The following is a 27,654-nucleotide window of genomic DNA, read 5'->3' as shown; positions in this document are numbered from 1 at the left end:
GTTAACTAAAACTAAGTAAAGACTTTTTTTTTTTCACTTTGGCTTTTCGATGGACCCCGGTGGGCGTCAACGTCGGTTAATGATGTCGACATTTCAACGGGTCGACTTTTAGGTTAATAGTCCAGTAATTTTAGGCCAAAATTGGGGTCGACCTAGGACAAATTGCAAGAGAAGCAAACTCAACTGATTCTGTATCCTCAGTTTGTCCTGAGTGAGGGGAAAAAAGTCCCAAGGAATCCCATTGGTGGAAAGTTTTGAAAATCACCTTTTTATGACCACATATTACCAAAAAACACTGTTTTTAACACACAGGGGAAAGGGGTTCAACATTTTACTTTCAGGTATCACTATAAAAATTCACAAGTTGATTACACACACAAAGACAAGAAAAAAAGGCAATTACAAGTTCTTTGAATTATTCTGTTTACACATGCATATCACACATTATCTGATTTGATATGCGCTAATAAGGAATATAAGGAATAAATGCCAGAACAGATATTTAAACAGGGAATTAAAAGGTTACTATATATACAGTAACCTTGAATTAAAAGGTTACTATATATATGGTAACCTTTTAATTCACTGTTATATAGTAAGCTTTTAATTCAAGGTTACTGTATATATAGTAACCTTTTAATTCACTATTTAAATATCTGTTCTGGCATTTATTCCTTATATTCCTTATTAGCGCATATCAAATCAGATAATGTGTGATATGCATGTGTAAACAGAATAATTCAAAGAACTTGTAATTGACTTTTTTTCTTGTTTTTGGGTGTGTAATCAACTTGTGAATTTTTATTGTGATATCTGAAAGTAAAATGTTGAACCCCTTTCCCCTGTGTGTTAAAAACAGTGTTTTTTGGTAATATGTGGTCATAAAAAGGTGATTTTCAAAACTTTCCACCAATGGGATTCCTTGGGACTTTTTTCCCCTCACTCAGGACAAACTGAGGATACAAAATCAGTTGAGTTTGCTTCTCTTACAATTTGTCCTAGGTTTTTTCATAAAATGACTGGACTATAATGCCGTTGTGTCTGGTAGCATAAACAAATCCTTACTACATTTGGGCGTTTTGAAAGCTGCAGCTGTGCGTGTTGCGTTTCAGGCGCTGCAGTTCCAGCGCTCCCTGGACGACATGGAGGAGTGGGTGGGCTCCGTGGAGAGGGAGCTGGCCAGTGAGGACTGTGGAAGCGACCTGCCGTCCGTGGGCCGGCTGCTGAAGGCTCTGCACGGGCTGGAGGAGGAGCTGGACGGACACCGAGACAGAATCCAGGTCGAGATCTCTGCCTGTGTTCTGCACGAGCTGCACCGACTGCAGGAGAAAACACGTTTGGGAAAAATCTGGTTTTGGCAGGGATTTCTTTGTGGTTAATATTGCAGCAAATGCATCAGATTTTTTTAAGTTTAATTTGCTCTTTTTGTTTGTTTTGTTTTAAATTAACAGAGCCTGGTGGACGCAGCAAAAAGCTTCCAGTCTCAGGGAAACTTCTTGGCTGAGGAGATCCAGACCAGAGTGGCACACACCATCAGCAGGTCCGATATCTGTGGATATGTATTTAACCCCTTAAATGGTTCATACCATTTGTTTGCACAGATTTGGTGCAAATTTTAACCATTTTTGGCTACTCAAGAATAAATAAAAATTCATCCAAAACACCACATTAGGGCACCAAGACCCGCAGAAACACCACAGAAAAATTCAGGCTTTGATTTGGTGTCAAAAACTCTTGACATCTGGAGGTTTCTGTAAGAAATATTTTTTGACAATTGGATGGCGAGCGTTCTGTTGTGGAAATGTGTCAGAAACTCGAAACGTGACAGACTATAATATACAGTAATATATACAGCCCTGTGATATGAATATTTAGGATAAAGCTGCACTAAAATGATGATGAATGTCTAGTAATGAATTAGTAATGCAGGAATGACATGAGTTAATCTTTGCTGTTTTATAAGTCTTAACACTAAAATGATGGGACCCCTCCCCCCACTTTTTTGCACTGCCTGTATGAGCGGTGCTATGTAAATAAAGCATTACTGTTATCAGTAAATGTTAATATTTGGCTGTCCTGCTCACCTGTCAGGTTCACGGGGCTGTCGCGGCCCCTGCAGAGTCGCAGGGAAACCCTGGAGGCCTGGCAGCTCCTGTTCCAGTTCAGCAGAGACCTGGAGGAGGAGGTGGCCTGGCTGAGCGACCGCCTGCCGCACGCCGCCGCCAGAGACTGGGGAGACACGCTGGGCAGCGCGCAGCAGATGGTTAAAAAACACCAGGTACTCACACACTCACTCACCTTCTCCTGCTCTTTGTAGTAACATCTGCATGTTGTAATAACTTCAGCCTCATGTTGAAATAAAAACCTTGAATACAAAACGTAATACATTTTCCAGATCTGCCCACAGAGTGCAGGGGAGGCACTGATCAGGTGTTACAGGCTGTGTGGTCATATGGGCTGGAGGACTTTGCAGGGTATCCGCGGGGTCTTGAAAAGTATTAAAAGGTGATAAATCAATTTTGGGAAAATTAAGACCCTTAAAAAGTATTAAAAAGTCTTATCACGACTTTATAAAGTCTTTTCTGAATTAGCTGTCCAAGAGTTTGAGTCCCAAAAACATCGTAAAAGTGTGTGAATTTATTCATTTTTATTAAAAAACAAAGATGAACAGGTACATAAAAAAATAGGCTAGTGTGGGTGCGTTCGTAAATCGTCTCTGAGAGCGCCAGAGCGGGCGGGCGGGTGGAAATTCAGAAGCACAAAGTACGCTCTGGCGCTCCCAGTGCATATAACGAACGCACCGAAATGTGACATGAATCCATGCGTTCAACTTAACTAGGGCCGAATCACGGAGTTAGCCAAATAAAAAGGAATCTATTTTTTTTTTTTTTTTTTTGAACTTTATTTTTTTTTAAGTAGTAACACAGTACAAACAGTACAAAAGTTCCTTGACAACATCAAAAATTATATATGAGTGCATCGGACATGACAAAAAGACAAAACAAAACAAAAACCAGTAGGGTCTAGAAGGCTGAGTATACTGAATCAGAGAGAAATAATAAATAGACAAATAAATAGGCAGATAGACATTTAGGACAATCCAGCATAATGTGGGATTCTCTTCAGTTAGAGAGATATCTAGCTATAGGTAGCCACCTCCTCCCAAAGACATCAGACCTTAGTTGTAATTGAGCAGTTAAAGCCTCCATTCCATACACCTCCCTCAATTTCTCTTTCCACTGTGCCACTGTAGGTGGCTGTGGATTCAGCCATTTTATTGTTATCATTTTCCTAGCAGTCATCAGGAGTATATGTAACAAGTGCTTTTGGTCTCTAGTGTACATGCCTTCAGGAGCTAGATCAAACAGAAACTGACTTGGAGTAAATATTATATTAATATCCAAAACATTATCAATCTCCCTCTTTACCCCCCTCCAGAAAGGAATAATCTTTGGGCAGTCCCAAAATATATGTGAGTGGTCACCAACCACTCCACATCCTCTCCAACAGTATATTGCAGTTGGGTTATCTAGAGATTTAGAGACAACAGAAGGTGTCCTAAAAAACCTTGTTTTCATCTTCCAATCGAACTCCTTCCACATGTTACTATTAATACCTCTGTGACATCCACTACAAATTGTTTCCCACTCCTCATCCTCAATTATAATATTTAACTCCAGCTCCCATTTATTTTTTATATAAAAAGTATTGTCTGATGTATCTAGTAACAGATTTCTGTATATGTGGGAAACATGTTTTTTATTGGGTATCTGATTATTAATTATATTGATGAAGTAAGATTCTATGTTGGTTGGAGCATTTCTAATTATATTCCAGTCTACATGGTTTGTGATGTAGTGTCTTATTTGAAAATACCGGAACATATCCCTTTGGGGTAAAAAAAAATTATCTTGGAGATATGCAAATGGCTGTATACCAGTGTCACAGAGCAACTGGTCAATGACCTTTAGGTTTCTCCCTGCCCAACTCTTAAAAGTGATATCTGTTGTTGAGGGGGGGAAGTCCGGATTTCCAGCGATCTGCATAGCCCTTGAAAGGGCGACTGTCCCTCTTATTCTCTTTTGGACTGTTGACCATATTTTCAAGGTGTGTTTCACCCATATATTTTTGATTTCATGTTTCTTCTGAGACTGCTTATTCAAAAACACTAAGGAGGATAAAGGTAATACTTGCAATGAGTTCTGTTCAATGTCTACCCACCCTGATTCCGAATCGTTGTTGACCCAAGCTACCACTGCTGTTAATTGTGCAGCCCAATAGTAATATTTCAAGTTAGGAAGGCTGAGTCCACCCCTGTCCTTCCCAAGAGTGAGCGTTTTAAGCCTCACCCTTGGTTTCTTATTTTGCCAAATGAATTTAGATATAAGCTTGTCCAGCATATTGAAGGCTGATGTTGGGATCCCGACTGGGAGAGACTGAAACAAGAACAGAATTCTGGGAAGTAAATTCATTTTAACAGCCTCCACTCGGCCCAATAGAGATAATGGTAGGACATCCCATCTTGCCAATTCATTTCTAAATATCCCAAATATTTTTTTGTAATTCGCCTGGTATAGTTGTGCTACCTGGGGAGTGAGTGTGATCCCAAGGTATCTGAAACCCTGTTTAGATCTGCGAAAGGCCACAATATCATCAAGCTGGCTAGGCCATGCCCCGGACACCATCATCGCTTCTGATTTACTGGGATTAACTTTATAACCGGATACCAAGCCATATTCATTTAGGCTTTGCAGAAGAGCCGGGATTGAATGGGAGGGATTTTCAATGAATAACAATATGTCATCTGCATATAAAGCTATTTTATGTTGGTTTCCCCTCTCATCCCTTATTCCTTGTATAAGGGGGTTACTTCTAATCAATTCTGCAAGAGGCTCAATGCTAAGTGCGAACAGGGCTGGTGAGAGTGCATCCCCCTGCCTTGTGCCCCGTCCCAGCTCGAAGAAATCAGAGCATTGGCCATTAACTCTGACTCTTGATCGCGGGTTCATATAAAACACTAATCCAATTCAAAAAAGTTTCATTGAAGCCCATATGAGCCATTGTTTGCTCCAAAAACGCCCAGTCTAGTCTATCAAATGCTTTCTCAGCATCTAAACTGAGAAGCATTGATGGAGTCTTTCTACCAGAGGCTATAAATTGTAAATTTAGAGCTCGTCTGACATTATTGGTGCCCTGCCGTCCAGTTATGAACCCAGTTTGATCACTGTTAACTAATTTACGGATGTATCTTTGTAATCTATTTGCCAAAATGGAGGTCAGGATTTTTAAATCCTGGCAAAGCAAACTAATCGGCCGATATCCTGTACATTGAGTAGGGTCCTTTCCGTCTTTGTGTATAACTGTGATGATTGCCTCTGCCCAGGTTTTTGGGGGGTCCTTTTCATCCAGTGCGTAGTTATAAACCCGACATAAAATTGGGGCTAGCTCATCAACAAAAGTCTTGTAATATTCCCCAGTGTATCCATCAACACCTGGGGATTTACTATTTTTTAATTTACTGATACTATCTATTATTTCCTGTACTGTTATGGGGGAGGATAGCAACTCAGACTCATCCTGTGATAATCTGTTCAATTGGATTGAGTCTAGAAAGTTTGTTATTTTTTTCTCCTTCCCAGTCACTTCTTGACCTTCATATAATTTTTTATAATATGCAGCAAACGCCTCTGCTACTTCTTTTGGTTGAGAGGTAATTCTATTTGTGTCGGGGTGTTTAATTTTAGGTACCACACGGTTTGATTGAGCTTTCCGTAACTGAAAAGCCAATAATCTACTCGCTTTATTCCCCATTTCATAATATTTTCTTTTTGTAAATCTGAGCATTCCCTCTGCTTTATATGTGAGGAAATCATCTAATTTTTGTCTCTCCTGTTTTAACAGTTCTAATGTGATCCTTTTTCTTGATATTTTGTGTTCTTTCTCTAGCCTGATAATTTCAGTCTCTAGTTCAAGTCTCTTAGCTTCCCTCTGTTTTTTAAGTCTCGATGTAATTTGAATGATGTGTCCCCTGACAACAGCTTTGGCACCATCCCATAAAATAGATGGAGTAACGTCTCCAATGTCATTTAAATCAAAATATTCTTTTAGCCTGTCACGTAGTTCCTGTTGGATAAGGGGGTCATTCAATATTGAGACATTAAGTCTCCAATATCTGATTTGTTTTTCTTGACCCAAGTTTATTTTCATCACAATGGGACTATGATCTGACAAAGTTATAGGTTCTATTTTGCATTCTGTCACTCTGTGCACATCAGCCTTTGAAACAAGAAACATATCTAATCTGGAGTAACTCCCATGAACTTGGGACCTATATGTATAGTCTCTGTCTCTGGGGTGATGATATCGCCATACATCAATCAAGCCAAGTCCATCCATCATTCCCAGAACAGTAGTTGTTTTTCTAGTTCTAGGTCCCTTTTCAGGAGGTAATCGGTCCGTATTTGAGTTTAGTACACAATTATAGTCCCCCCCAACCAATATGATTCCTTTCCCCTCATCCGCCAGTTTGGAGGCTATTTTCTTGAAAAAGAGGGGACAGTCCTCATTTGGAGCATATAAGTTCAAAAATGTAAATCTGTTCTCACCAATCGTACCTATCACCATGATATATCTACCTTCCTTGTCTTTTAACACTTTCTCACAATTAAAGAAAACATTCTTTCTAAATAAAATAGCGACACCTCTTTTCCTCCCTCCTTCATGAGATGCACTGTATATTTGTTCCACCCAGTCTCTCTTTAGTTTTAGATGTTCTGCTTCGGAGAGATGTGTCTCCTGTATCATTGCAGCTGAACAATGTAGAGCTTTAAGTTGGTTAAGAATTTTTTTCCTTTTGATTGGATTTCCCAGACCCTTTATGTTATAACTAACTACAGTTAGATCGTTCATATTACACTTATTTCAATCCTTACTGTCGGGATGTTTTGTAGTCAACTTATACATGACAAGTGCACCATCATCTGTTGTAGAAGACCTATGAGTTGTCAAGGATGTAACACAAAACAAAACAGAAACTATACACATTTCCCAACAAAAAACATTAGAACTCAAACACAACAACCTGGCTTCCAAGTCCTCAACTGGCCTATCTCCAGTAGTGGCCAGTCCCCGTGTAGGATTGGGCAGAGGGTGGCGGGAGCCCTCCGGGATAGTGTCACATCGTGCGGCAGACCCTTCCTGTCGGGTTAACTGCTGCAGCCCCATAGTGGCTGAGTGTAAATCACTCATAATAAGTCAGTTACAGCCGATGCCACAAACCAAAACGACCAACTAATACACTGTTGTTACATTCTGGACTCAGCAAAGTGTAGATAAATATAAATAAGAGAAATATAAACTTAAAACAGTGTTTTTTTAAAAAAAGAAGAAAAAGGATATGTATATTTAAAACATATAGCCCAACACACCATTATCATTAAAGGTAATAAGACCAATTAACTATAACCATTTACCATTAACTTATTTGTTGCTACTCAACTGTCTAGTTAACATGGAGAAACCTTACTTTTTGCCCAGTATTTCTCCTCTCTTCAGTGAAAAAAGAACCTGCAGTCTTTCTCTGTAAACATGTTGACATTCCGTCCTCCTCGGTTGGCAGCCCGTCTCTCCCATCTATGTCTGGCCAACTCGCGCTCTACTTTATCCCTCTCGTCAACTCGGATCTGGATGTTGAGGTCTTTAAGCACCTGTGCTGCGTCCATCACCGTCTGGAAAGTTTTTTCCTCAGATCCCACCATCATCCTCAGTCGGGCTGGGTACATGCACTTCGCTTTCACATTTTTCTCCTTGAGCTGTTTCACAACATATCTGACCTGAGCGCGTTTCTTCTGTAGTTCCGGCGAGTAGTCATTATCAAAGTAGATCTGTTTCTCACCCAATTTCACTGTGCGCTGTCTCCAGGCGTGCTGTAGGATTTGTTCCTTCACTGTGAAGTCCGCAAATTTAATCACGATGGATCGAGGCGGATCGTTTTCTTTCGGTTTTGGCATGAGTGCTCTATGCGCCCGGTCAATCCTGATGTCGTCTTCGGTTAACGGCAGATTAGTCAGCACCGTCGGCAGTAGCTTTCTAATGAAGGCGACCATGTCTCTCCCCTCGCTTCCTTCAGGAACCTGATACAGCCTTAGGTTTTGTCTTCTGTGCCTATTCTCAAGATCCTCACACCGTTCAAATAATTCTGCCTCGCGTTGCAGTAGGAAGGCGATGGCTTTTCCGTGGGCTGTGTTGGTTTCCTCAGTGGTTGTTATGCGCTCCTCCGCATCAACGACCCTCTCTTCCAGCTTTGTTAGTTGTGCACTCAAACCTCCAACTGATGTTTCAAGCCTTGTGAATGATTCCTTAGTTTGGCCCTCAAATTCCTTTACATCCCTCCTCATCTGTAGAATGTCCCCCCGTATTTCTCGGTTCGACTGAGCGATAGCTTGTAGCATCCCCTCCAGGTTGTTAGCGGCAGTTTCAGTTGCATTGCCAGCGCTAGCTTCGTCGGGGTTAGCAGGCTTGATAGCATCAGTTAACTCCGATGATTTTTCATCCCCTTCTCTGTTTCTAAACTGATATCTAGCGAGTCTATCGGTAGCGCTCGTTTTTGTGGTGTCGTTGGGCATATTTTTGCTGAGTGTTGTTCAAATATCGTTTTGGTAAGTTGGCTAATCAGCAGAGCTCAAATTTATGCGTCCTACATGAACTTGGCGCCGCCGGAAGTCCCCAGGAATCTATTTTTTAACGCGGAATTTGACATAATTTGAATGAAATGCTGTTTTTGTGTGGAATATGAACGTATGTCTGGGGAAAATTACATGGAGGGAAGCAAATCTGGGTGGCACAACCCCTCCAGTCGTTTCACCTGCACCTGCACCACCAAGAAAAAAAAAAACATTACAACACCTGCACCGGCACCGTACCAGTCCAAAAGGCAAAGAAACTCTCCAGCTACAGCAGCGCACTGACATAGATTGTGTAACAAAGCGAAGAGTCGCCACTCCGCTCTATTTTCACTGGCTAACAGCAGCACACTGACAGCTTAGCTTGTCTATTCAGAGAAGAGCTATCACTTTGGCTTATTTTTCAATCTATGTTATCACAGGCATACTGCTGCTCATGGTAGTTGAATTGTTAGGTCCGTTTGATAATTAATTTACATTTTTAAAACAAATAATAATTTAGCATCTACTCCTTCAAGATAATTTATTATATTCTACAGCTCATAAACATACGCTAACACTACATACCGAGTGTTTGAGCAACATATCTCCTCTGTGCTACAAAAGATCCGTGGTAAAAAGTACTCTGTTGTTGTGCGCTGACGTATTAAAAAATATTGAAAGGGTCTTGAAAAAGTCTTAAAAGGGTATTAAAATTAACTTCAAGATTCCTGCATATACCCTGCTTTAAAGGAGGGGCCGTGACACACATGACACACACGTATTCTTTAGAATAGTACAATTTACTGCAGTCAAGCTCAGTTTCATTTAAGTAAATAAGGTGTGTGTTGTACTAAGTTATTAGTTGTATGAAGTTGTTATAAATTACAGAGTGACCAGCTGGTTAACCATCTGACTGACTGATTCAGTCGCTCTGAAACAGGACGAGTGACTGACAGACTAATCAGCTGGCTGAGCGAGTGACTAACTAACAGACTTTAATAAAATTGTTTGCTCCATCTTATCTGCGGTTCCAGGCTCTGTGAGAGGGACCCCAGAGGGATTAGTGCTAAATAAAGACAGAGGACTGCGAATGGTCTCTTTGATTGTGATTGTGTGTTTTCAGGCGATGATGCAGGAGATCTCGAGCCGCGCCCCACTGGTCCAGGCGGTCCAGGAGGCGGGACAGAGTCTGGTGAGGAGTCTTTCACTTTTTCTGTCTTTTGTTTGTTTGTTAGTTTGTTTTTTGAACAAAACCTGGACCAAACCTGACACTCTAAAACTGAAGCAAACCATTTTCTGGGTGAATTTGTGATCGTACACACTGGCATGCTAAAAGGAAGTAAAATCAGGAGGATTTTGATGTGAAAATGCTTGAACTTTATTAAAAAAGAGGATATTTTGGCATTTATTGTGGAATAAACTCTATATTATGATGTGAAGAATTGATTAGCAAGGGGAAAAGGTAGTTTTCCTTTACCTGTGAGGTTGCTGTTTTCCTCCCTCAGGTCAGAGGTCGGCACTTTGCGTCTCATGACATCAGGGAGCGTCTGGAGGAGCTGAGGAGCCTCTACGAGCAGCTGAGGACCGAGGCTGAGAACAAGGGCAAGCTCCTGCAGGAGGCGCTCAGCATCCACACCTTCCTCACTGAGGTACGCTGTGTGTGTGTGTGTGTGTGTGTGTGTGTGTGAAAGATGCAGGAGGTGGGTTATGCAATATGATGATGTTTATCATCCCAGTATAGAAAAACGTTTCATGTTTTGCTTTGTTTTGTTTATTTTGTGGTGTCAGAGATCAGCTCACTGTGGGAAGTTATTTTCTCCAACACCTGTGGCTGCGTTTTAACAGAAAAATGAAATGGCTCGGGTAACTGACTGAAGAAATGCTGCTGCATATGGTGCATTCATGGCACTGTTGCTAACTGGGAAAAAATTGCGCCAGCATCTGGAAGCATGTACAGATAGACACATTACTCATGGTCATATTTTATATTTTGTTTAGAGTTAAATTGGTTCAAAATAAAAGGAGAAAAATAATAAAATACAAAGTACTTTTTGTCAACAGTGTAATTCAAAATCTAATGTGAAATAGGCCTTTCCATGTGGTCATTTTATGTAAGCTGTTTATTCATGTAACTTACAGAAAAAGTGCGATATCCCAAAATGCAGGTCTGCGCTCCCAAAATGCAGGTTTACTGGTGGTTCCCAAAATCTCTAAAACCAGATCGGGGGGCAGATCCTTCCAATGCCAGGCTCCCCGTTTGTGGAACAATCTTCCTATCTCAGTTTGGAGGGCAGATTCACTCTCTATCTTTAAGAGTAGACTTAAAACTTTCCTTTTTGACAAAGCTTATTAGTCCAGTAATTTTAGACCAAAATTGGGGTCAACCTAGGACAAATTGCAAGAGAAACAAACTCAACTGATTTTGTATCCTCAGTTTGTCCTGAGTGAGGGGAAAAAAGTCCCAAGAAATCCTATTAGTGGAAAGTTTTGAAAATCACCTATTTATGACCATATATTACCAAAAAACACTGTTTTTAAAAGGTTACTATATATACAGTAACCTTGAATTAAAAGGTTACTATATAACCGTAAATTAAAAGGTTATTATATATATAGTAACCTTTTAATTCACTGTTTAAATATCTGTTCTGGCATTTATTCCTTATATTCCTTATTAGTGCATATCAAATCAGATAATGTGTGATATGCATGTGTAAACAGAATAATTCAAAGAACTTGTAATTGGCTTTTTTTCTTGTCTTTGTGTGTGAAATCATCTTGTGAATTTTTATAGTGATATCTGAAAGTAAAATGTTGAGCCCCTTTCCCCTGTGTGTTAAAAACAGTGTTTTTTGGTAATATATGGTCATAAATAGGTGATTTTCAAAACTTTCCACCAATGGGATTTCTTGGGACTTTTTTCCCCTCACTCAGGACAAACTGAGGATACAAAATCAGTTGAGTTTGTTTCTCTTGCAATTTGTCCTAGGTTTTTTCATAAAATGACTGGACTATATTGTTAGGGTCGGCCCAGGTTGCCCTGGACCAGCCCTTAGTTATGCTGCTGTAGGCCTAGACTGTCGGGGGACTTCATATCACGCTCTGAGCACTTTCCTCTCTTCTAATCTTCCTCTTCCCTCTTCCTTTCTTCTTCTTCCTGTCCCCCCCATACCCTTTTTTTTTTTTTTTTTTTTTTCTGTGCAAGCTTGTTCCAGAGTCCACTGCCCCTTTGCTTTCGTTGTGCTTTTTGTGTCTTGTCTAGGTCAAACTGTCCTGCTCATCCTGGAAGGTCATCCAGCTGCAGATGAGAAGGCTGGATGCTGCGTGTCACTTCCATCTAGATTACCTGTTCAGGATATCCTGCTGTTTCTGCTGTTGTCTGCTGTCCCAGTTTGTCCCTATCTCCCTGTCTCTGTCTCCTTGTCTCTCTCTCTCCCCTCCCACCCAACCGGTAGAGGTAGATGACCGCCCGCCCTGAGTCTGGTTCTACCTGAGGGTTCTTCCCGTTAAAGGGGAGTTTTACCTTGCCACTGTCGCCAAGAGCCAAGAGCTCAGGAGGGAATCTGTTGGGTTTCTTGTTTCTCTACTATAATTTGTGGAGTGTGGTCCTTACCTGCTCTACCTGTAAAGCGTCATGAGATAACATCTGTTGTGATTTGACGCTATATAAATAAAGTTTGATTGATTGATTGATTGATTGATATGTATGGCTATCAGGATATGAAATGACCGATATCAGGATATGAGATTTTGGGCCCTATCTTGTGCCACCCGCTACCCGTGAATTGTGGATTTAGGAACTTCCGCTATCCCTAAACGGTATCTTGCGCCCACGCTACCCGCTATCCGTTATGCCGACTGCATCATTTGCGCCTGGAGGTGTGTCCGTGGGCGTGTTTCATGCGCTATCCCTAAAATTGCTATCTTGCACACACACTTTAGGGATAGCGGATAAATTAGCGGTTAAGATAGCGGTTTGGGCTGTTAGGAGAGCGCGTCCAGGCGGCTTCAATGCGCGCCCCGACGGAGCCTCACCACGCACACGGTCGGACTGATACCGGGACGCCGCCGGAATGGACTGAGTATATTACTCATATAGACTGTTTAGAGGAAAGACTGTTTTAATTGGACACTTACGCAGGCACGTTTTATTGTTTCATCATAAGCCAGCAGCTGTGCTATATTTTTATTTTTCATATTTTATTTGCCCAATCTACCTTGTCAATAAATTAGTTTACACATAGTTCCACCTCTGCCTCTTGTGTGTGTGTGGTGTGACCCGGGGATTTTACTCAATCAGTACAACCTTGTGTATGTGTGCTTGCGAGTGCCCATGAGTTTGTATGTTTTGGATAAATGACAAAACGGCCAGAAGGTTGGTAAGGCAACCCACCTCATCCTCGGGCCCTGAGCTCACCCCAAGTCCGTCTGGCTGCCCAGGTGTCGGAGCTGGAGTTGTGGCTGGAGGAGCAGCAGGTGGCGCTGGAGTCCCGGGACTGTGGGAAGAGCGAGGAGGCGACGCAGGGCCTGCTGAGGAGGCTGGACTCCCTGAACGTGGAGCTGGAGAACCAGAGGACGACGGTGGAGAGGCTGCAGGAGACCGGAGCCTCGCTGCAGCATCTGGGACATCCAGACAGGTACACAGAGAGGACGGACGTCCAAACGGGCACACGTACGGATTAGGAGGGTTCCTCAAACATCCCCTTGTGTAGGCGCTATATTTTGGAAGGGGAATGCCTCTGAAATCGCCCACAAGCGAGAGCCATTACCTCAGACCACCAGCTCCTCCGGGTCCTTGGTCTGCATGTTTTGGTCATTCAGTTTTCCTTTCAGAAACGGGTTATTTATTCATTTATTTTAGATTATTTTCTTGGCATTTCTGCTTTATTTGATAGTCACAATAGAGAGAGACAGGAAAGGAGAGGGAATGATATTTATTTATTTATCTATTATTTATTTATTTATCTTTTTTTCTGTATTCAGTATATCTCATTGTATTCTAAAAGCCTGACCAGGGACAAAGACTGCAAATTAGCTGAAGCTAGACGTCTTATATACATCACATTTTCCCTTTTTTGTGGCAATGTTGTTTGTATCGCCCCTGTCAAATAAATATTAAATAAATAAATAAATAAATATTGCCCTGTGATGGACTGGCGACCTGTCCAGGGTGTCTCACTGCCTTCGCCCTATGTGCGCTGGGATAGGCTCCAGCACCCCCCCGCGACCCTAGTGAGGATAAGCGGTTTAGAAGATGAATGAATGAATGAATAAATAAATATGCAGCAAAGGGCCTGTGCTCTGATTTGACCCCGGGACGCTGCGGTCAGGACTCAGCTGCATGCATTTTATGCATTCTGTGGCTCCGTTATGTGCTTGATATGACCAAAGACACAGTTACCATGGTTACAACATGAGAAGCTGCAAGGCAGAATACGGTCATCTTGATGTGTGGATAGCAAAATAAATGCAGAGTTTTGTTTTTCTGTGGCACTGAAGTCACTGAGAAAACATGTATGACTCTGTTGTTTACTGAGTCCCTCAGTGTGGGAAACAAATGAGAGTACAGACGCTGGAACACCACATGTAGGCGTCTACCCTCTTCCCATTCAAACAGACGGGACTCTCAAAACTCTGACGTTGGGAAAATCGTTATTTTCTGACAAGCGTTGTGGTAGATGGATGTCATTTTAACTGCAGTTGCAGCATTGCGCCGATGCGGTGGCGCTGTATCAACAAGACTGCACCGGAAGTCGCTGCCAAAACTGCCAAAGAGGAAGAACAGAGCCGAGAAAGGGTTTTGTTTTGTGTTTCGGTTTCTTCGCTAGTGTGTGTGTTAATCGGCATCCTGGTAGTGGAAGTGAAAATGCAGCTTAGTTTGACTGCTATATGATGATACACGACGAGCTCACACACGCTGCCGATCTGTGCGGCGTGTGTGTTTGCCCGCTCACGTGTGAATTAAAGGATCTTGTCAAACCAACCGACCTCTCAAATTTCCACTTTCCCAGCCCTCCTCTTAGCTAGCTGTTTGTGTTTAAAACACAGTTCAGTAAGTTAAAAAAAAAAAAAACTGCCAGTGGAACAAGGAAAATGATCCTGAAACAAGTGAAAGTGTCTAAAAACAACTTACTTTTTAGGCGACTGTCTTATTTTACCGGGATTTCCAGGCTACAGCAGCGCACTGACATAGATTGTGTAACAAAGTGAAGAGTGGCCACTCCGCTTTATTTTCACTGGCTAACAGCAGCACACTGGCCTAGCTTGTCCATTCAGAGAAGAGGTATCACTTTGGCTTATTTTTCAGTCTGTGTTATCACATGCATACTACTGCTCATCCATTGGTAGCTGAATTGTTAGGTTTGTTTGATAAGTAATTTACATTTTTAAAATAATAATAATTTAACATATTGTTCACATAAACATACACTAACACTAAATACCGAGTGTTTGAGCAACATATCTCCTCTGTGCTCCAAAAGGTCCGTGGTAAAAAGTATGATCAGGATGGTACCACCTCTGCCTCAATTTGAGTCAGGAAAAACCCTGTAATTAGTCTTCAGTTTTAGTCGGGTACCCACGTTTGTTCAGGAATGTTAGTTGGACATCTGTCTTCTAAGATCTTGACGATCATGCATCCTGAGGCCGTAACACTAAAATCAGTAAATACCACTGAATGATGTTGATTCCACTGTGAAGCCTCTCGTCATGAGGAGCCTGTCTCAGTTCTCCTGTCTGTTTCTCAGCCACCTGGTCGCTCAGTCCCTCCCGGACGTCCTGGAACATTACCAAGCTCTGCTTCGCCTCTGTGCCGCGCACCGCGCCGCCCTGGAGGACCAGCTCCGCCTCTACGTGTTTGAGAGAGAAGCCAAAGAACTACAAACATGGCTGACCTCCAAGAAGGTGGCGGCAGAGTCCAAGGACTGCGGACAGGATCTGGAGGATGTAGAGGTGAGTCTGGATAAGAGTAGATAACCCTAGTAAAATAAAAATAAAAATACAAATTTAAAAAAATCAAGCTTAAGGTAGAGCATTTCTATGACACAGCGGCGTATCGGATAAAATAAAGTGCGGAACCGAGAAAAAAACCCAGAATTTCCGAGATTAACATTGTAAATTTCTGAGGAAGAAACTCAGATATTCTCAGATTAAAGTGGTAAATTTACAAGAAAAAAATCTCAAATTCATGAGAAAAAACTCAATAGTTTTACACATATATGATAAATATAAATATATTATACATATACTATATACATACACTATTATATAAAATAGTATTATACGATTGAATTAGATAACAAGAAAACACTAGTGATTTTGTGCCAATTTTTTGACTTTATCACCACAGAATTTTCAAATTGTTTTTCTCTTGTAAATTTACAGCTTTAATCTCGGAAATTCGTAGTTTTTTCTCAGAATGTTACCTCTCTAAGAGCTCTATAATTTTATTTTCCCTACAATGGCACTAATACGCTGTTGTACTATGGTGATTAAAAAATGTTATTTTTTTCTGCAATGGTGAAAATAAGATTCACATTCGGATGGCTATGGGATGGTTGACAACAGGTACACTGCACCTTGGGAACCTCAGGGTTGAGAAATTGAAAAATATTCAACAGCTTTGTAAAAAAATATTTTGCTATCTGTATCAGTGTTCTTCCTCCTTTATCATCCTCCTCACTCGTCTCTGTGGTTCTCCAGGTGCTCCAGAAGAAGCTGGAGGTTCTGGTGTGTGAAATGTCGGGTCTGGGCCGGAGCCGGCTGGCCTCGGTGCAGCAGCTGGGCCGGGGGCTGCAGCAGGCCGGACCGGCCCAGAGGAGGGAGGAGGCCGTCAGCCGACTGTGGGACGACCTCAACGACACCATCAAGACCAGAGAACAGGTTCAGCCCATGTCCCCGCGTCCTCTCTCACCACTACACTTACATCTCATGTAGATATCTCAGCATGCATCAGAACCTGGCTTTCATGTTAGAGGATTGAGGTGATCAGGGCCGGACCAACGCAGAAGTGAACTAAGTGCCTGCTTAGGGCCCCCCGTGGCCACCAGAGGGCCCCCAAAAGCTCTGCCAGGCCCAGCCGACTTACTGTTTTACTGTTTTAGGGACCCTCCTTACTTTGAGCAACAGACAAAAAGATTTGACTAAGGAAGCTGTAGAGGGCCAATATAGGTCAAAACTATGTCAGGGCAAACAAAAGATGATAAATAAAACAACACAAGAACGCCATCTGCTGGTCAATATTCAGTTCACTCCTTACACAACGAATAAACTTGATAACGGCTGTGCTGGATAATCAGTGGGTGTGTGATTGATTAAGCGTTGACAAAAGTCAGTTGTATTGGCAGCACCGAGGTGGTGGGCCCCCATATTGAATTCTGCTTAGGGCCCCATAAAGTCTAGGGCCAGCTCTGCAGGTGGTGGCGCTGATTCAGTCCTGTCTGCTGCAGAATCTGCGTTCAGCAAAGGAAGTTCACCAGTTCAACCACGACGTAGACGAGCTGAAGACCTGGATGGCTGAGAAGGAGGCCGTGCTGGACTCGGAGGACCCGGACCACGACCTGCACTCCATCCAGACGCTGCTGAGACAACATGAGGCCCTGGAGGTAGGAAATGTCCTGGACTTCTACGCCTCTGAAGGGATACGGAGGCAGGAAATAACCTCTTGTTTGGTAGTTTCTATGGGCACATGGAGGGAGGATGTACCCCCCTGGTCTGCTCGCTTCTCTGAGGAAACACCACAGCAGGAAGCATTTATGGGCTTATGGGCCTTCGGCACATCACTTGGGCAATAGAAAAATGTGGGCTAAACCTTTGCAGTCCCCGAGTAAACGTTGGAACAGCTGATTTTACATCAAGGCTGACAAATGATGGTTAAGTCGTCTGACCCATTTTCAGTTTATTTCTCTCCATAAAAGCTATCTCTTGAATATGTAAAGCAACATTATCAGCTTGTTCTTCACCCGTACACGATACAAGGATGAAAATAGAGAAACAGTTCAACAGTTACTTTATATGCGATTCCTAACTCAGCCAGTGTTTCTAGGGTTTGCTTCTTCACTCAGGACGTCCTGTAGTTACACTGACTTGTCTCTGTCCCCAGCGAGACCTGGCGTTGATTTCGGAGGAGGTGTCCAGGAGCAGGGAGGAGGGCAGGGCTCTGCGCAGACGGCAGCCCCAGGCCCGGGCCGCTGTGGACGGGAGGCTGGAGGATGTGGGGGTCTGCTGGACCGGCCTGCAGGACAAGGCGGCCCGGCGCCGGGCCAGGCTGGGCCAGGCTGAAGCCGTACACAGATACCTAACCCACTGGACCGAACTCATGTAGGTTTCCCTCAGGTTTTACTTTGTGCTGATACAGAATGAGAAGAGCCTGTAAAGCCGCCACTGTGAAAACACAGCAACAAACTGACCGTGCTGAGTAGAACTGCCAACAAGGTATTCAGATATATTGGACTGAAATTCAGACAAAAACTCTGTAAACATAGATTTGACCCATATTGGTTTGGCCCACAGTATTGTGTTGTACTTACTGGCTTAGCACAGATGTCAGTGCAGCAGCTCTGGTCAGTCGGTGCTGGTTCTGCAGACTTTAACCACTCGTTTCCTTCTTCCCTCTCGCGTTCACCACACCGAGTCAGCATGACTGTGGAAATGCAAATGCCGTTTGTTCTTGCAGACTGAGGCTGCGGGCTGTTAGCACCGTCTGGCTGGAGTATAGCTCTCATTCACGGAGGCACCACAGTGGGAAGCTGGCTATACAGTGCTGGGATAGGATTTTATTTCTTGGTGCATATGACAGACGTTGTGGTGTATTAAAGTGGACTGGTGTGTGTGTGTGTGTGTGTGTGTGTGTGTGTGTGTGTGTGTGTGTGTTAAGGGCCTGGCTGAGGGAGATGCTGTCCCTGGTGCAAGGGGAGGCGCAGGGAGGGGAGGGAGCTGACCTGGAACAGCTGATCAAAAAGCATGAGGAGTACCGGGTGCAGATTGACAGGCAGCTCTGCAAATCACAGACTGTGAAAAGTGAAGGGCGCCGCCTGGTGGAGGAGGGCAGCTTCATGAGCCAGGAGGTAAAGGAAAAGCACAAAGCACAGACTGAAACGTGGCTCCGTCCCTGCAACAGCACATGTGGACCAGGCCTAATGTTTTCTCTACGTTCCTCCTCCTGCAGGTGGAGGAGCGTCTGCGGGAGCTGGAGGAGCTGGAGGCGCGGGTCACTCAGGTGTGGCAGGACACCAGGTTGCTGTATGAGGAGGATCTGGAGATCCTGCTCCTGCAGAAGGAGCTGGAGCAGGCGGAGCGCTGGCTCAGCTCCTACGAGAGCTCGCTGAGAGCCGAGGACTACGGGGTAAGGACTGAGATTCACCAGGGCTGTGAAGTAACTCCGTAAAAATACTCTACTTCTACTTCAGTCGAGGTCCAATTAGAAAAAGGTCTTTTCATTGGTATAATCTCAGCTGTTTTTAGATGCTGGTCAGTAATTGATATTTTTTTGGGTGCATATTGTAAACATTCAGCTGATGTCACGGCATCGGCAGAAGAGTTTGTTTATGTCGGGAGCAGAACTGCACCGTACCTTTCACACTGTCACCTGTAAGATTTCTGTTATATTCCTATAGTCTGGGGGGAAAAAAGGGACTGTGTGAATTTGTATTTGTAATTAGCTCATTTCTGAATGTATAACTCATATTTTCAATCTCAGCATCATGTCTGGCATCATTCCTACAGTTTGGAAGACTGCCTGTGTTCTTCCCCTTCATAAAGAGGGCAGTAAATCTGAATTAAATAATTATAGTCCAGTTTCAAAACTATCCTGTCTTGCAAACTACTGGTCTCTCAGTGAACAGTGGAAATCATTTTTATTCCACACTAACTGGATTTCAGAGTGGCTTTTAGCATGACACTGTTTCTGCTGCTCCTTTAGTTATGAACATTATATTCCCCACAGTGTGCGGCTCTCTGTTGATTTAGGCCTCGACACAGTTGAGCCCGCTCTGCTTTTACAGACTTTCTTCTTTGGGTTTTGACAAGAGTAGCTGCTGTTGGTTACTGTGAATTTGTATGTAATGTAAACACTGGAATATGTGACAATGCATTTTATTATTGCAGAAGGCCTATATAAGTAAAACAGTGAGGTTAATAATGCTGAGGTGAGTGTGTGCAGCGTCTCTCCTCACGTTCTCCTCAGGTTCTCCTCAGGCTTTCCTCAGGCTCTCCTCACGTTCTCCTCAGGCTCTCCTCACGTTCTCCTCATGTTCTCCTCATGTTCTCCTCAGGTTCTCCTCAGGCTCTCCTCACATTCTCCTCACATTCTCCTTACGTTCTCCCCAGGTTATCCTCAGGCTTTCCTCAGGCTCTCCTCAGGTTCTCCTCATGTTCTCCTCAGGCTCTCCTCACGTTCTCCTCAGGCTCTCCTCAGGTTCTCCTCACGTTCTCCTCAGGCTCTCCTCAGGCTCTCCTCACATTCTCCTCAGGTTCTCCTCACATTCTCCTCAGGTTCTCCTCAGCCTGTGCAGCTTCACACTGGAACAGGAAATGTGAAGCAGCAGCAGCTGATCTGACCTCTAATAACTAAATGTTGACTCTGATATGTTGCTGGAGAACATTCTTCAACAACAGCACAGATCATTAGGATCAGCGTAGCTCCCATCTCATTAGCTAATATTAATGTTAGCCTGAGACAGGCCTTGAATTATCTTCTGATAAGCAGCATCGTTTTGAAATAACTTTATCAGCAGCAGATGATTTTAATTGGTTGTTGCTGCGACGCCGTGACAGAGAAACGTCACCATGGGCTTTTCAGTCAGGTTATTCAAACTAACTCCTCTGCTGACGCCATGACGTCAGCTGAATGCTGCAGCTATTGCCATGGCAACAGGAATCACCTATAAACACTGACTTGCTGTGAACAAAGGGCCCACAGAGAGTCCACTCCAGCTCTGCCTCTTCTGTTTCTATGTTCTGACATGAGCAGAGGCTTCCAGAGGACCGGATATTTGTCCTTGTCACCTCGACTTTTCTAAATTTTACATATTTGTCAAATGAATTGAATAAATTGAATCATTCACAAACAAGAAGTACATGGAATAAATGGAAATGTGTTTGAAAAATTCCATGTGATACCTTCACTGACCATCAGGGGCTGCAGGCCACTGGTTGAAAACGCCTGATCTAGACTACACTGAGCACTAAGATGGGTCTAAACCACACAGGAGGACTGTGCATTAGGTCTAAACCCATTGGTTCCTCCAGGAGGTGTAAATGTAGACCACGTGACTCTAAAACTCTGAATGTGAGATGGTTTCAGACGGATGGCAGTGCCGCGTTTTTCTTTGAAGCTTCTGGGACCTTCCCAGGACGTTTCCAGAAACCCATCAGACGTGTTTCTGCATGTGTGTGTTGTGTTTGTGTCAGGACTCGGTGTCTGATGTCCTGGAGCTGCTGAAGAAGCAGGAGGACCTGGAGGCCATGATACAGGCGCAGAGCGACCGCTTCATCACACTACAGAAGAAGAAAACACAGGTGGGCTGGAGGAACCGCAGAGTAAGGGAACAGGGGCACTAAGATTACAACGGCATATTAGGATCATAGCTGGGAAAAAATATTCCATCGCTGGGGGATGGAGGTTACTATTCTGAGAAAAAACACAGATTAGTCAAATTTATTAGAAAAAAACTCACAAATTTACAATAAAAAACTCAGAAAAGTAGTTTTTCTTATATTTTTTTAGGCTGTGGCTCCACATGTGCTGCCCCCTGCTGGCCGTGTCTCAGGCCTGCAGCTGATCCCCTCAGCAGATTCTGCTTTGATATGGGATTCAGGAACAAGGAGATCCTGCTGATTTGAGCCCAGAATCAGCAGATTGCAGATACTCGCAAATTTGTGACTTTATCATTTTCGAGTTTTGTTTTCTTATAAATTTGTGAGTTTTTTCTTGTAAATTTATAAATTTAATCTCGGAAATTAGCCCACCTCCCCTGGCTCCATCATTTTTTTTCTCCCTACAATGGCCCTAATGAGCTGTCATACTAAGATAGTGATTTAGGGGGATATACTTTGAAATCACATTAACCTCCATAATACTTCAAGGAGAACAGAGTGCGCTCTTTTGTCAGGGAGTTGATGACAGGCCTTTAACTGGACCTGAGTTTTAACCTGAATTTTCAAACAAAACTTCAAAACTATCTTCATAACCTTGCCACAGGGAGCACACCACAAACTCTTTCCTCTCTCAGATTTTACGTTAAATTTTCCTTTTATTGTTCAGAGGGAGAAGAGACTCGGTCGTCATGGTGACGATGACAAGGAGGCTCCAGACAGGAAGCCTCCGGCGAGAGTCTCCTCCCTGAAGAGGAAGCCGTCAGATCCCAAGGCTCCACCTGCCCCTTGGTCTCCTTCTAAACCCGTCGCCCGTCGAGTCAGCGGCGGCAGGCAGGCGGCCCGAACGAGCAGGCGGGCCACGGCAGACCGACAGGCGGCCGAGAGAACAGAGAGACAGCTGGCGACCGGTCTCACCCCCGCCACCAGCCCTCCTCCCAGCCCGTCTCTCTCTGCCGGCTCTCGGAGGTCCAGCAGCAGCAGCAGCAGGAGGAGGTTTGTGAAGTGGGAGAACGAAGAGGAAGGAGAGGCTCCCGGCCCTGCTGGGAAGTCCTGGAGGAGCCAAACCCAACCGTCTAACCCCGAATCTAAACCTCCCGTCTCACCTCGACCCTCTTTCTTCTCCTTGTCGTCTTCCAAACCTCCCCCCTCCCCCTCCGCCTCACCTGAGTTAGACCGTCCCGCCACAGCCAAACCGCCCAAACCGCTGGCTCCAAAGCCCAGAATCTCCCTCAAAGAGCAAAATGTAGGACGTCCCACTGAACCCGCCCCATCACAGCCCTCCAACCCACCACAGGCACCTTCCAGCCCACCTGACTCACCTCCACCAATCAGAAAGCTTGTTGCTCCGACTGAACCGCCACCCCCACCGATCACAGAAACACCTGCTCCTCCGGTAAGGAAACATCTCACTAAATCATCAGCGGAGCAGAAACAGCCGGATCTTCCTGACTCTGCAGCTCCTGGCTCGCCTCCTGTTACAGCAATCAGGGAGGAGGACACCCGGTCACCTGACTGTGCTCCTCCAATGAGAGAGCCTCCCCCGTCCCCTCCTCACCTACAGAGAAAGTCGGACGATGTGAAAGAGGAGCCGAGGAGCCGGACTGACTCCATGCCCGAGGTAAGACCTGTCAGTCAGAGTTCAAGCTCCATGCTGGAAACCCAGACGTTTCGTTTCCTATGAAAACACAGGAACATATATCCACTTCCTGATTTTGACCTAAATTTTACATAATTTATATTAATTATGCTAATGAGGAAAAGCTGCTTGGCTGCCCCGTGGTAATGGATGGATTTCTGCACATCACAAACGTGGGTTTAGACTCTTAGATCACCTTTCCAGGTTATGTAGAAGCTAAATTATAACCATTTCCACTTTTTGGCGATTAATTGGCTCATTATGCTAATTACTCAAATAACCCGACATGCAGTTTTTAGCAGTCAAGTTGAATTTCATCCACTCAGCCTGTAAGATGACATTTTCATCATAAAGGTTCAGTGAAATCTCCAGCAGACTAAAATCATCAGCATCTTAGCTCTGCAGTCGCTGGTTTAAACCAGTGAGATTTCACACTGATGCTGTTTTCAGTGCTTGTGCCTCTCCACGTTAAGACTACAATTCCCATCAGCCCCGCTGCTTCCTGCCCCCCCCCTCTCCCTGAAGAGGATCAGAGGCTGCAGTTGAATAGTGGAAAAAAAAAAACGTCCCATGTCCTTTCCTAACCCTTTTCCTTGTTGGATGAATCCTTAGATACTGATGTGGGACTGCAGAGGGACGATCCTGAATTATTATATACCCTGACTGAGCCTGTCTGTCTCTCTGTCTGTCTGTCTCCCTGTCTGTCTCTCTGTCTGTCTGTCTCCCTGTCTGTCTGTCTCCCTCCCTGTCTATCTGTCTCTGTCTCCCTGTCTCTGTCTCTCTCTCTGTCTGTCTGTCTCCCTGTCTGTCTCTCTGTCTGTCTGTCTGTCTGTCTCCCTGTCTGTTTCTCTGTCTGTCTGTCTTTCTGTCTGTCTCTCTCTCCCTCCCTATCTGTCTCTGTCTCCCTGTCTGTCTGTCTGTCTCTGTCTATTTGTCTGTCTCTCTGTCTGTCTGTCTGTCTCTCTCTCTCTCTCTCTCTTTCTCTCTCTGTTTGTCTGTCTCTCTGTCTGTTTCTCTGTCTGTTTGTCTGTCTCTCTCTCTCCCTGTCTGTCTTTCTCTCTCTCTCTGTCTGTCTCCCTGTCTGTCTCTCTCTCCCTGTCTCCCTGTCCGTCTTTCTCTCTCTTTCTGTCTCTCTCTCTGTCTGTCTGTCTCCCTGTCTGCCTCCCTGTCTGTCTGTCTGTCTCCCTGTCTCTCTCTCTGTCTCTCTGTCTGTCTCTCTCTCCCTGTCTGTCTCTCTCTCTGTCTGTCTGTCTGTCTCTCTCTCCCTGTCTGTCTCTCTCTGTCTGCCTGTCTGTCTGTCTGTTGTCCAGGTGACTGCAGGGCTGCCTCTCAGGATGGATGGCATGCTGGAGATCAAGCTGAAACAGGGAGGAAACAAGGTGAGTGATGTCACACAGGTGTGTTCACGCAGCTGCTGGAATGTAACAAAAAAAAAAAAAAAATCCTTGCATCTTAAATTAAATTATCTTTGGTGAGCCAGAGATTTCCCAGGAATGAAGGCAAACAGGAGCTGAAGGTGGTGGTTCACACTGATGGAGCTCGGCCACCTGGACGTTTGGTTTTTGCTCTGGTCGGCGGGAGGGAGGGGCTTAAAAACATTTCAGAGAGGGAACATTATGGGAAAAACGTCTGAGAACCACTGGTCAAGATTCAGATCAAGAAAATGACGCTTGATTCAAGAAAATTCTGGAAACAAGTGGGATTATCTCACCTCAGTGGGCAGATTTTTCATCTCGTTTAAAGAAAAACAAGATTTGAAACCTGAATATGAGACTGAATCACTCAGTAACATGGAGATCTTTGGCGCTATACAACATATAGATATATATGTACTGGCTGCATGTCCCTCACGTGTCAGCAGGCATGTGACGAGTGTGTGTTGTGGCTGTGTGTGTGTCGGGGTGTTTGCAGGGTCAGGAGCACTGGGAGAGTGTGTACGCCGCTCTGGAGGGGGAAACACTCCACCTGTTCAAAGACCGGACGGCCGCCGCCAAGGTGAGACCGGCCAGCTCAAACCTGCTAAAACCAGCTCAAACCTGCTAAAGGAAAAGAAAAAAGTGTGATTTTAAAATGTAGAGGTGGTTTAAAAAATAATAATAATAAAAAAAAAAGTTGTTGAGTTAGTTTTTAGGCTCTTTTTGTGGCTCTGAAAGGACGAGAGCACAGAGGTCAGACCGGCGTCTCTGAAGGAAAAATAAAAAAACAAAAAACAAAAACAAAATATATAGGAGGGAAACATGTCGTCAGATTCCTAGATAGATTCAAGGATTCAAGGAACTTTATTGTCATACCAGCTCACATTTACATGTTAGTGGTACGAAATTAGCACTCAGGTCCCGGTATAAGCCTAAATAAATGAATAAAGCAAGGTAAAAAAAGAAGTGTAAATATAGAATATAAGTGTATATAGAATATAGAATATAAGTATAAACAGTATATATAAATAAATATAAACAGCGTATGTAAATATAAATATAAATAGTATATATATAATAAATATAAATAAACAGCCTATGTATATAAGTAGATACTTTCCAGATACTTTACTGATCCTGGAGGACATTTAAGCATCTGGTAGCTTAGTACAATAAATAAATAAATATGATGAATTCACTCAGTCCAAAGTAGAAATTGGAAATGCACAGCATATTTGGGGCCTACAGTAAAATAATCTGAGCATGAAACAGTTTGTGCCTTTTTCCCACTTCAGGTAAAGTAAGAAAATTAATCAGCCAAGAAACTGCATTTTGCCGTATTTACTGTGTATATCTTCATGTATGGAAAGACCCAGAATGAGCACTGCAAGCAGACTGTGTGATTACAATGAGCAATTAAAGGGCTCCTCAGTGATTTTTCAGAATAAAAGCTTCTCTGAGTGTTTTAAATCAGATGACTGTGTGCAGGTTGAAAACCAACATGAACATGTTTGTTGGCCGGTTCTCCACGTTCCTTGTTCCTTCACTGGGTTCCAGACGAGCTATTAAAAATGTTTTCTGATGGTTTATAGAGCGAGACATTAATCCATTCACTGAGGAAATAATCTGCACATTAATCCATTCACTGAGGAAATAATCTGCACATTAATCCACAAGGAAAAGAATTGTTAGCACCAAATAACTCCAATAAACATGAAGAACCATTAGCACTTTAAAGAACCACAGAGAGTGTGTGGAGAACCAGCCCCTAAATAAAGAGGTTCTTCAGCATTTTGAAGAACCATCTCTGAGAGTAGAAGAAGAGGAAGCTTTTGGGTAAAAACTTCCAAACAGCAGAAACTGACATGTAACAACACCGCAGTGTGTGTGTGTGTGTGTGTGTGTGTGTGTGTGTGTGTGTGTGTGTGTGTGTGCGTGTGCGTGTGCGAGGCTGCACATCCTACATTGGAAGCGGCAGAGGAACAGGTCGACGTCTTGTTGCTACAACTTGGACGCGTTCACAGTCCACTCGCTGGAGCGCCTGCCTCCAAAATAAAATGATGCATGAATTTAAATTCAACCACAAACAAAACTTGTTTTTTTTCTTCTTCTTCTTCTTCTTCTTCTTTTTCTTTTTTTTTTCCATGAGCGCAGCAGACTCTATTAGTGCGAATGTAACTGATAATTTTGATATTTATAATCTTGGACTGCCAACCTCAGTGGATTTGCTGCCATGTTTGCTGCCTGTGTTGACACACTTCCACAATTCATCATGCCAAAAAAAAAGATCCCTCATGTCCTACTTGTAATTATTGTTTTTTCCCAGTTGGAATCTTGTATTTACTGTAAATCCAGATTGAGAGCGAGTGTATAGCCCTCAGACCTCAGCTCGGCTGCTCCAAGCTCCATCACTTTCTGATCTGTCACTCCTTTACTTTGCATGTTAAACAGCAACACTGAGCACAAAACTCAACCCAAAGGCATTTTAAACTGAACAGAAGTACAAAACTAATCTTTGTACCCTTTCACACGCACCTGTGTACGTCCTCTTTCCTTTTACAGTCATCATAACAAATATTTCAAAATAAAAGCTGTACAGACACTTCAAAACTGACTCATATGTATCATTTGACTCAACTAGAAGAGTGAACTCAGTACAGAGCAGAGCTCCACCAGGTGTGTGTGTGTGTGTGTGTGTTTATTTTTCTTACTATTAGCATTATTTTCTCCTCTTTCCTTTCTGAAACTGTCCTCACTCGTTACCTCCTTTCCTTTCCTTTCCTTTCCTTTCCTTCCTCTATCTTCTGTCCTCCTCTCCTCTCCTCCTCCTCTCTACTCTTTCTTCTCCTCCTCTCTCCGCTCTTTTCCTACCTTTTGTTCTTTTACTTTCTTTTTTCCTTCCCTTTCTCCTCTTCTTGCTGTTAACTCGTTTCTGTCCTCTTTCTCTCCTCCATCCTTCCTTCCTCCTCTCTGCTGCTCCTCTGCTCTTTCCTTTTCCACCTTCGCATCTCCTTCCAATCTTTTTTGTTCCCTTCTCTCCTCTTCTTGTTTCCTCTCCCCTCCCTCCCTTATTTCCTTGTTTCATCTCCTCTCCTCTCTTGGTTTCCTCTCTTGTCCTCTCCTTGTTTCCTCTCCTCATTTCCTTTTTCTCCTCTCCTCGTTTCCTCTCCTCTCTTCTCCTCATTTCATCTCCCCTCCACTGCTTGTTTCCTTTTCTGTCCTGTCCTTGTTTCCTCTCCTCTCCTCCTCGTTTCCTCTCTTCTCCTTGTTTCCTTTCTTCCTTTCCTGTGTGTGTGTGTGTGTGTGTGTGTGTGTGTGTGTGTGTGTGTGTGTGTGTGTGTGGCCT

At 43.6% G+C, this 27,654-nt stretch overlaps 1 protein-coding gene across 3 annotated transcripts in view; it reads left to right on the top strand.

Annotated features, from left to right (window-relative positions):
• The window catches only part of sptbn5 (spectrin, beta, non-erythrocytic 5), an 89,805-nt gene that overhangs the window by 56,841 nt on the left and 5,310 nt on the right, over positions 1-27,654 (top strand). For all 3 annotated transcript variants that reach the window (XM_030044087.1, XM_030044086.1, XM_030044088.1), the window contains exons 56-71: positions 1,113-1,280; positions 1,452-1,540; positions 2,092-2,278; positions 9,787-9,855; positions 10,169-10,312; positions 13,104-13,300; positions 15,410-15,614; positions 16,365-16,544; positions 17,111-17,266; positions 17,764-17,981; positions 18,538-18,727; positions 18,829-19,005; positions 21,072-21,179; positions 21,925-22,875; positions 24,204-24,272; positions 24,805-24,888. In XM_030044087.1, coding sequence (XP_029899947.1) covers positions 1,113-1,280; positions 1,452-1,540; positions 2,092-2,278; positions 9,787-9,855; positions 10,169-10,312; positions 13,104-13,300; positions 15,410-15,614; positions 16,365-16,544; positions 17,111-17,266; positions 17,764-17,981; positions 18,538-18,727; positions 18,829-19,005; positions 21,072-21,179; positions 21,925-22,875; positions 24,204-24,272; positions 24,805-24,888 — 3,192 coding nt within the window. The remainder of the gene's footprint in view (positions 1-1,112; positions 1,281-1,451; positions 1,541-2,091; positions 2,279-9,786; positions 9,856-10,168; positions 10,313-13,103; positions 13,301-15,409; positions 15,615-16,364; positions 16,545-17,110; positions 17,267-17,763; positions 17,982-18,537; positions 18,728-18,828; positions 19,006-21,071; positions 21,180-21,924; positions 22,876-24,203; positions 24,273-24,804; positions 24,889-27,654) is intronic.

Source organism: Myripristis murdjan, chromosome 22, assembly GCF_902150065.1.
Source record: "Myripristis murdjan chromosome 22, fMyrMur1.1, whole genome shotgun sequence".
NCBI lineage: Eukaryota > Metazoa > Chordata > Actinopteri > Holocentriformes > Holocentridae > Myripristis > Myripristis murdjan.
Note: the sequence above shows the minus strand (reverse complement) of the source record. Positions and strands in the feature narration are given on the sequence as shown.